Here is a 9,545-nt window from a genome sequence, read left to right as displayed (position 1 = left end):
AATATGGAAATTCATTTAATTTGAGTAAATATTGAGTTCCATTTATCTTTTAGCACATTCTTAAGTAGCATCTTAATAAACTTTAAACTGATTTTATTTAATTTTATAACTTTAAAAAATAATCCACTGAGTCAATTTGAGCATCACTTACTACATTGCTTGCATCAAATAAGTTTAAATTTATGAACGTATAATGATACTAAATAAACAAATTCCATCATTGGTCACCTTTGGAAGATATTAGGGAACCAACTCATTATTCTGAAAATCAGTATATAAAAACAAAGAATAAAGCATTTATTTTGCTTTTCCACTATGACATGTAACTCAGGACAACCAAATGGTTGATGAAAGAAAGTTTCTCTTTTTATAAGTAACTGAATAAATGAAAAAGGAATGACAATTAAAATAACACCATTTGGCAACCCTAAATTAATGAATGGATTTAAATAAAGATCAACGGCTTCAAACATCACAAAAAGAGAAACAACCAAACATTATATACCTCCTGACAGAAATATACATTATCTATGCAATTGTCCTTTGAACCTGAATCTGATCAAGCCTCTAGATCTATTGATCAATTTACAGAAAATACAAGAAATGCAGAAAAGACAAAGGACTATGTTAAATGACAGCATGAGGTGCAACTGGCAAAATTCATACTGTGGAAAGTATAAAACTAACAACTCAGTTTCTCGCACAAATAAATTGCCAGGAAAAAATTAAAAGATGGACCAATTCAGACATAACATTACGTAGTATTTTTAGACAATATTTTTACTATTTTTGTTCCAGAGATGTTTCCCATCAAGTCACTGATAAACAATTAAGATACAGATATAATCTACCTTTCTAATTTTTAAGCAACTATTTCTCTTTTCTAAGGTAATAATAATAATTATAAAACTCAAGCTAGAAAGCAGTCTCTTTTTCCACTGTGGGAAAAACAAAAGCAAGCATGTAAAATTCTTTACATCCTCAGATAAGGAAAGACAATTTTTCCATTCTTACCCTGGAGTCCTGTATTAGATTGCTAGGGCTGCCATACTAAAATACCACAGACTGGGGGTGTTAAACAACAGAATTTTCTCACAGTTCTGGAGCTGGAAGTCCAAAGTCAAGGCGCTGCCAGATTTGGTGTCTTCTGAGGCCTCTCTTCTCAGTTTGCACGTGGCCACCTTCTCATTGTGTCCTCACGTGGTCTTCTGTGTGCCTGTGTCCCTAGTGTCTCTCAGGGTCCAAATTTTTTCTTCTTATAAGGATGCCAGATTGGATTAGTGCCCACCCTAACAGCCTCTTTAAAGACCCTATCTCCCAATACAGTCACATTCTAAGGTACTAGGGTTAGGGCTTCAACATGAAATTTGGGGCGGATATAATTCAGCCCATAATAAGTCCATTCATAATCTCACTGTATTTGTAACATCAATACCATATTAACTGCTTAAATGGTTTGAAAATTTTAAAGTCAACGTTTGACTTAAAAGCTAAACATTTGAAGCTCATGGAATTAATTACACAAGCTACACTTTGCAGTCTGTATCCCAACATTCAGGATCACTCCCTGATTCTCAGACTCTAATTATTGATTGACCTGTGCTCACCAATATGGTAGCCACATGTGACCAACGAGCACTTGAAATGTGGCTGGTCCAAATGGAGATGTGTTCTAAATACAAAATACACTGGATTTCAAAACTTTGCAAGAAAAAAAAGTAAGAGTATCTCAATAATTTTCATATTGATTACATATGGAAATATTTTGGATACATAGATTATTAATTTCATTTGTTCCCTCTTACATTTTAAAAAACTTGCTTACTAAAAAATGTTTTAAAGTTATGTATGTGGTTCGCATATTTCTACTGGATGGTGCGTTCCAAAATGCAGCTATGTGTCATTAGACCTAAAACTTGCTTTAAGGGCGTAGACTTCCAATTTAGAACTCTTCCCAAGAATCCTTTCCCTATTCTCATCCCCATTGCTTACCTATGTACAGAATTCTAGAACTATATCCAGTACTTAATTCACATGTCAAACCTAAGGAACTCTTGCCCACTTGTTAGGAAGACAATCTGTAATAAAAATCTGAGATTGTTCTATTTTTTGAAATTCTAAATGATGGGTAGTCCTGATTCCTTTCATTTTTCCTCAAATATGAGAGAAGTATAACAGCAATTGATATACTTTTTTTTCATTTACTAGTACTAAAAATGCTTATTCCCTAACTTTATCAAACTCTAAAAACTAAAATTATGAGGATTTCTAAAAATTTTGCCATTTTTTTTATATACTTGAAGCTGCTAAATCTTACGACAGAGTAGATATTTTTGTTTTAAAGTTCACATTGAGCAGTTGAGAGGGAAAACTGTAGACAATATTTCAGGATCAGTAATTTATCATTTTTTGGGAACATGAAATATGGTTAACATTCATGCCTTTTAAAAGTATTTATTTTCCATTTAAAAAATATTGCTGGGTGTAATTTAAAGGAGTGCTCGAACTTGAATCCCCAGCAGGGACCGGAACATTTATAGATTGAAAGCCCTTTAAAATTTCTGTGGGCTACACCCTGCTTTAAGCACTTCCATAGCTGGGAAATAGAAAAAAAAATTAAAAATGCTCAATTTGCAGAGTAAATGATTAAAAGAAAGGAACTAACAGCCCTGTTACTTGAATTACAGCCCCAATCCAGCTAGATCTATCCAAAATATATGAATGCAAAATGCACCCTTCTCCCAATTCCTAACCTTAATTGAAAAACTTTAATTTTATAGTCATGAGGGAAAAACGTAAACAAATTGCACTGTTTCTCAAATATATTATCAAGTTCCATCGTTAAAAATTTTGATCTGTGTGCATATAACTCAATTTCCATGGATATAATTTTATATCCTAAGTATAATGTCAAGCACACCTTCTGAATCCCTTAACTAAGTTATACTTACCTTCAACACTTAAGATTTAACATTTTTCTCTAAAATTTGCGTTTTAAAATTAAATCTGTAAAAAATCCTATTTTAGCAAGCTTGATTATATCAACTGGTAAAACTTTATTTTACAAGCAATAGGAATTGGATCAAATGATTATAATCCAGATTATAATCCAGACGAAGTATTTTATAACCATAGCAAATGCCATTATACATACTGCCAATACAGATTTAGTAGACAATACTGAACTGTACAAGAGTTATTTATTTTTCCTTAATCTCAAAGCTATTTTTAGTAATACAAAAAGCCATATTAACATTTTTTTCCATTAGAAAACAATGTGATGTACAAAACTTTGGATGAAAAGATATATGTCAAATCTCATTTAATCACTTGGTGGAAAACCCACCACTCCATCAATACCACCCAAAGTGTTTTAGGCAATGATTAAAATCAAAATAATGCATCTTAATAAATTCTAGCTGTTAAAAGAACAAACCTAACAATATAGTTGGCTACACAGTATTTTCGACTAGTCAAGAGTTACTTTTAAAAATCCATTTTTTTCTGAGTCCTACCACATACCAGGCGCTGTACTTGGCCAAGTAGGTACTTGAGAAAAAGGTGGGAAAGACCTGATAAAGCAGTCCTTTGGTTACCAGATTTTACTTTGAACTTCCAAACATCCTCCAAGATCAAGAAACCCCAACTGAAAGTATACACTCTTCTGAATATTACTTGACTTTATTAATGAAGAGGGTGTTTGATAAGGAGAGGTCATGAACTATTTATGACCTATTATTCCAATTAAAAGCCCATGTCAAAAATTAATTTGATAGGACTTTAAGATTTGGCATTCAGTTGTTACAAATGTGGTTAAGTGACTTATAAACCCTACAAGGCACACTGCTCAAACAGTAAAGCAGGTGTGCATAAATAATTTTTTCCATTTAATGATGATATTTGATACACATCTTTATCTTAAAATTCAATTAAGTTTAGGGTCCAGTGAAGGAAAAAAATCCAGTTATGGGATGGTAAAGAACAAAGAAGGTAAACTAGTAAGGGTTATTACTATAGAAGTGTTACTCTCTATCTTTTCCTTGGAGTAACAAGATGCCAATGCACTACCGTCATTTAAAAAACTGCTTTCAACTATTGAGTTGAGGCAAGTACTAAAGGCCCATAAACTGACAATGTCATCCATTTATCACCATTACTTTTTTACATAAGCCTGTTGTCCTAAGGTATAACACATAATCTAAGCAATAATTTGGAAATTAGCCAAGCACTAAGCAATTACAACAGCAGGTAATACACCGTCAATTTTTGAAGCACATTTGGCCACTTTTCATGACCCATCTGCAGTTTGGATTAAAGAGACTCAGTCATCAATTTAAGTTTCTGGACCTGCATGACAAAAAAAATGTAGTTTTATGAAATTATCACATAAGACATTTAAATAGTCTTCAGGTCACACCGCTTTGTATTGATTTATTCTGACATGCGCTATAACTACAATAAAAATACTTCAATTTTTAAATGAAAACTAAATGCAGGTAAATGGTAACACATTTGACATGGAATGTTTTAAGATCTTCCTGTATGTAATCTGACAAGGCTGATTATTAATTTCAGAGTTTGCTAACTTCAGATAAAAAACCACAAGATAATTTACTCTTGATGGCATGCAAGATCTTCCTCAAAATTATCCTAAGACCTAGAAGTCTCAGTATTTTGTCAGAACATAAAGAAACACAACAAATTTGTACATTTTATTCACATTTATTTTTCGCTTTTAGTGTGCTCACAGAAAATTAGAACACCTTAAGCAGGAGTTTAATAGCAATTTTTGTAAGCAAAGTTACATTCCATCTCTAAGTCAAATTGGTCAAAGCTTCTCCAGTATTTACAAAACATGATAGACAAGATGCTACACAAAATCATTGCATCTGAAGATTTTTTTCCTTTACTCAAAGACAACTGGAAAAGAAAGCATTGTCTGCTGTAATCAAAAACATACCACAGTATAAACAGTAACCATTCCACTTATCACAGCTTGGTTGAGTTTAAAATTTGTGTTTAAAAGGTCCAAGATGACTGCAGTTTTACAAAAATGGGCAGGGTGGAAAGTTGCAAACTTCATGTGCTTCTGGATATCAAGATTTGTTTTTATACAATAGTCACAGTTAAAAACACCCTGCTGGTAATACATAATTACATTTTATTAAGGTCATAAACCAGCAATAAACAATAAAGCCTATACAACTTGTAGTTCTACTTAATCACTGACTGGTACAGCTAACATGAGATAAGTGAAAAGTTCCTATGGTTTAAATGAACTCCTAAGACTATGATATTTTTAAAAATCTGGGTATTGGTGTTTTTTTTTTCTTTCCTTCTTAGTCAAGACGTGTAGTGTTGTAAACCTGCCTCACAAAATACATCGTAATAACTTTTCTTAAAAAAAAAAAAAAAAAAAAAAGACTAAGCCTTTACACCATCATTTCCAGTGGCGCATTATATTGGCAATGCTGTGCACCACTTCGATTTCCCCATCCTGGCCCCTATCACTTCATCTGCTATCCCTTTTTGACCCATCCATCTCCTTCATATATGGGCATGTCCATAGATTGACAAAGAAAGTTTACATTTTTGAATAAAGATGCAAAGTATGCAAAAAACATTAATACTGATGCAAAAAATAAAAATAAAAGAGAAACAAGGCAGAGGAAGGTGTTTAAGCTCTCCTCGACCTGTTGGAATGGTGGTTAACAGAACGATTTGAGATGGGATCTGTGGGGAAGGGGGAAAAACCAAAATTTGCTGCTTAAAAAAAGGAAAATAAAAAAAAGACATCTTTAAAATCAATCCCTGGTTGTAGACAAGTTCTCCAAAACCAGTACCTGGCACCACTCCAACAAACAAACCGGGGGGAGAAAAGTTCTTCGATCATCGCAAAAAATCGTGCCCGTTTACTCTGCGGCCTCGGCGGGGGGGGCTTCTGGACTGCACTCGGGCTGCGCCTCCTGGGAGGGGGCTGCGCAGGCTGACGAGGCTGACGCGGCCGAGGCCTCCTCCGCGGGGGCTGCCTCCTGCTCGGGGGGCGCGCCGGGCCCCGCGGCCGAGGGCGCCTCGCAGGCGGCGGCGCTGGCACCGGCCTCCTCGGCGTTCTCCTCCGCCTTGCTGGGCTCCTCGGCGGACCTGGCGTCGTCGCTGGCAGGCGGCTTCTCAGGCGCCGCGGCGGCCTCCTCGGCCTTGACCTCCTGCGGGTCGCCTCCCGTGGCCCCCTCCTCGCCCGCGGCGGCCTCGTCGCCCGGCGCCGCCGCCTGCTCCCCGGAGGCCGCGCCAGCGTCGGCGGCGGCCGCAGCAGCGCCCCCAGGGGCCTCGTCCTTGCCGCCTTCGGCGGAGGTACCGGCTGCGCCCTCGGCCTCACCACCCTCTCCTGCCTCCTTCTTGTTCTTCTTGAAGGAGAAGCCGCTCAACTTGAAAGACTTCTTGAAGGAAAAGCGCTTCTTTTTTTTTTTCGGGGTCTCGTTGCTGGGCGAGGGCGTGGCCCCGTCCTCGGCCTTGGGCGAGGACGTCGAAGAGGCGGCCGAGGCAGCCTCCCCCTCCGCGGCCGTGGGCGAGCCCGGCTCGGGGGCGTCGCCCTCCGCGGGGGCCTCCTTCTCCGCGGGGCTGGCCCCGGCCTCAGGGGCGGCGGCCGGCTCGTCTTTATCGGCCGCGGCGGGCGACGCTGCCGCGCTCCCGGCGGCCGCGGGCTCCTCCTTGTCGGCGGCCGGGGCGCTGCCGTTGGCCTGCAGCTCCTCTTTGGCGCCCGGCTCAGCGGCCGCGGGAGATGCATCGCCGTTTACCTTCACGTGGCCATTTTCCTGCGGGGAAGAAAAAGCGGGAGGGTCACTGAAGCGGCCCGAGCTCCACCATTCCCGCCCCCACCCCAGGACTCGGAAAACCCCACTTCCCTCCCTGGGCCCCCCTTTGGTGCCGCGGCCCCCCTTTATAGGGAGGTGGAGTTGGATGCCCGGGGAAGAACACGAGGAAGAAATGGGGGCAGTGCCGTTTGGGGCGCCTTAAAGGCACAGCAGTAGCCTCCGCCACCCAACAAATGCCCTACAGATTTAAAAACGTGGAAAGCAAAGGGTAACCCAGCCCTGGCCTCACGGGCTTTAGAAAAAATGAGCCACACAAAACACAACACACCAAAAGGAACATCGCCAAAGGTGGTGATCTGCGTCTACGTCACACATCCCCTTTCTCCCTAAACCCTAAAGGGCTCTAGAAAACACCCAAGAACTCCCAGGGGGAATCACAAGGCTCCAGGTAGAAGCGTCAGCGCAGCGCGCGCAAAGGCCCTGCGCCCGCCTAGGGCCTGGGGTCAGCAGGGGGCGCTGCGCCTCCACCGCGCGGAGCTAGGCGCGGGCGGCGGACGCGGAGGGGCGGGGCCGCCGGGCCACCCAGCCCTGCCCAGCCTAGCCCTGCCCGCCAGCCGAGGCGCCCCCGAGCCCGGATCGCGCTGCCCAGTCCACAAACAAAGCTCAGGTGGCTTGCTGGCATCCTGGTCGGAATCAAACCAACAAGGCAGGGGAAACCCATTATTTCTGGTCTCGGCTCTGCTTCCACGCCCACCCTCGCCCGCGATTCTGCGAAGCTGGGGCGCGCCCGGGCGCTCATTTTGCATTTTTAACGGGTTCAAAGCCTTTTGGCAGAACTTGCCTTTCCCATTAGGTAAGAGCAGACGAAGCAACACAGCCTCTGCTCTAGGAAAATAGGCGTGGTGGGTGCCCAGTGTTTGCGAAGCAGCCACCCGTGGTCGACCTCTCCCGCCCACTCAACCGTGGCCATCCGCCTGGGTCTGGGCAGCGCCGGGGCGGCCCCTGACATGGACGAGGAGGCACGCACACGAACAGTCTCGACTGAAACACACACGAACTGCCTCTTCTTGACCATCTAGACAGGTTCTTCAAGGACCCACAATCTTCCCATCCCAGGGATGTGATTTAAAAGTCAAATGGGTGTGTAATTCCAGAAAGCTATGGATAAAGATTTAGAACAGTGGGAAAGCCCCATCGAAAGATACTGAAAACCTTTTGCCCAGCTCCAGCCAGCCGACTTTCCAAGAACCCAGGGCACGCCGCCTCGGTATACAATAAGACAGCCCTTTCCTCCTCGCCTTTCTCCACCGCCATCCCATCCCATCCCATCGCGGCCCCTCCACCCACCCACCCACACATACAATCATACCAGTTCAGAAATCTTGAACACTATCCAGTCTCGACAACAAACGCGAGAGCCACCCAAACACCTTTGTGCCTACCAAACACAAATGCAACCTGGCTGGGGGCGGGGGGTAGTAGCACCTAGCGAGTCACGTTTTGTCAAGCTCCAAACACGCCATTTTAGACGATTTATTATCAATTCTTTCCTCCCGTCTATGCAAGAATTCGCCAGGATTCTCCGGGAACCACTCCTTTGCGGCCGGGGGGGAGACCCCTCCTATGAGAAATTGACAATTTAGACTATCGCTTTCCATTCAACTTTCATACTGGAACCTAGCCCGCTCCTCTGGGCCGAATGCGCCTCAGGAGAGACCAGGAGGAAATGGGAAGCGTCGGGACCACAGAAAGACACCAAAGAAATAACCAGGATCACAGGTAGAATTTACCTGCCCATTCGCTTTGGAAGGCGACGAGGCCACAGCCGCTTCCCCGGGCCTCTCCGCGGCGGCTTCTCCTTTCGCAGCGGTCTTGGAGAACTGGGCACCCATGCTGGCTTCTTCAACAAAGAAACTCAACAGATCCAAGGAGGGAACAAAGAGCCTCGGGTTGGTGTAACGACGGGGCGAGCAGCAGCAGCGGCGGCAGCAGCGGCGGCGGCGGCAGCAGCACACACACCGGAGGGAGGGGGGAGTGGGGGTGGTGAAGAGGACAGAACAGAACCGATTAAATACACTCCGGATAAAAAAATTTTAGTCGAAGAGATCAAAACGCAGCAGCGCAGGAGGGAGGGAAAAGGGTGGAAAAGTCGAGCACAAAAAAAGGAGTCCAAGTGTAGTTTTTTAAAAAAAGAAGTAATAAAAAAAATCCCAGATTTGTAGCCGCACTGTAGACAAGAGGAAAATGGAGAAATCTCCCTGGTTGCTAATAAGATGCGGGGTCCAACGCCCAAGTGCACAGATGAATGGGCTCGCGGGCGCTGACGCGGCCCCCGCTCGCGCGAGCCAATCCGCGCGCAGCACACAAAGCAGGGGGCGGGGTCTGCGCACCCGGCGAACAATGGAGCCGCGCTTTGCAAACGGTTTGAAAATCAGCCTCAGACAGAGAATTAATGTCCTCCAAATAAATAAATCTATTAAAAATACATGCCTCTCGCCTCCCTCTGCTTGAAAATAAAAATGCATCACTTGATTGGCTTGCTTTGTTTGTAATTAAGTAACGCGGGGGGGGATACTTGTGATAGGGGCGGAGAAAGCGTTAACTTGACTCGCTTTGACTCTCATCGGTCTATATCCGTGTCTGTCTCTCTCCACTCGCTCCCCTCCCCCATCTTCCCGTGTGTTTATGTGTGTGTGTGTGTGTGTGTGTGTGTGTGTTAAAGACAATGGTTGGGAT

The 9,545-nt window shown here is 43.5% G+C and overlaps 1 protein-coding gene across 2 annotated transcripts; it reads right to left on the bottom strand.

Annotated features, from left to right (window-relative positions):
* Nucleotides 1-4,706: 4,706 nt before the first annotated feature.
* MARCKS (myristoylated alanine rich protein kinase C substrate) lies at nucleotides 4,707-9,226 on the bottom strand. 2 transcript variants are annotated; one of them, XM_033102964.1, is made up of 2 exons: nucleotides 8,600-9,226; nucleotides 4,707-6,809 (listed from the first exon to the last, which is right to left on the bottom strand). In XM_033102964.1, the coding sequence occupies exons 1-2, from the start codon at nucleotides 8,699-8,701 to the stop codon at nucleotides 5,913-5,915; spliced, it is 999 nt and encodes a 332-aa protein (XP_032958855.1). In that variant the 5' UTR covers nucleotides 8,702-9,226; the 3' UTR covers nucleotides 4,707-5,912. The 2 variants fall into 2 exon arrangements, with proteins under 2 accessions (XP_032958855.1, XP_032958856.1); XM_033102965.1 differs by lacking the exon at nucleotides 8,600-9,226 and adding an exon at nucleotides 7,138-7,325 and having other exon boundaries at nucleotides 5,403-6,809.
* Nucleotides 9,227-9,545: the final 319 nt, after the last annotated feature.

The sequence above is a fragment of the Rhinolophus ferrumequinum genome, chromosome 3 (assembly GCF_004115265.2).
Source record: "Rhinolophus ferrumequinum isolate MPI-CBG mRhiFer1 chromosome 3, mRhiFer1_v1.p, whole genome shotgun sequence".
Lineage (NCBI taxonomy): Eukaryota > Metazoa > Chordata > Mammalia > Chiroptera > Rhinolophidae > Rhinolophus > Rhinolophus ferrumequinum.
This window is presented reverse-complemented; position numbering and strand designations above follow the sequence as displayed.

What these genes read in the sequence shown, in the direction of transcription:
- MARCKS (XM_033102964.1), bottom strand. Translation starts at nt 8,701, where the DNA reads ATGGGTGCCCAGTTCTCCAAGACCGCTGCGAAAGGAGAAGCCGCCGCG. An exon ending in CTTCCAAAGCGAATGGGCAG is followed by an intron (nt 6,810 to 8,599) that starts GTAAATTCTACC and finishes TCTTCCCCGCAG; the next exon opens with GAAAATGGCCACGTGAAGGT.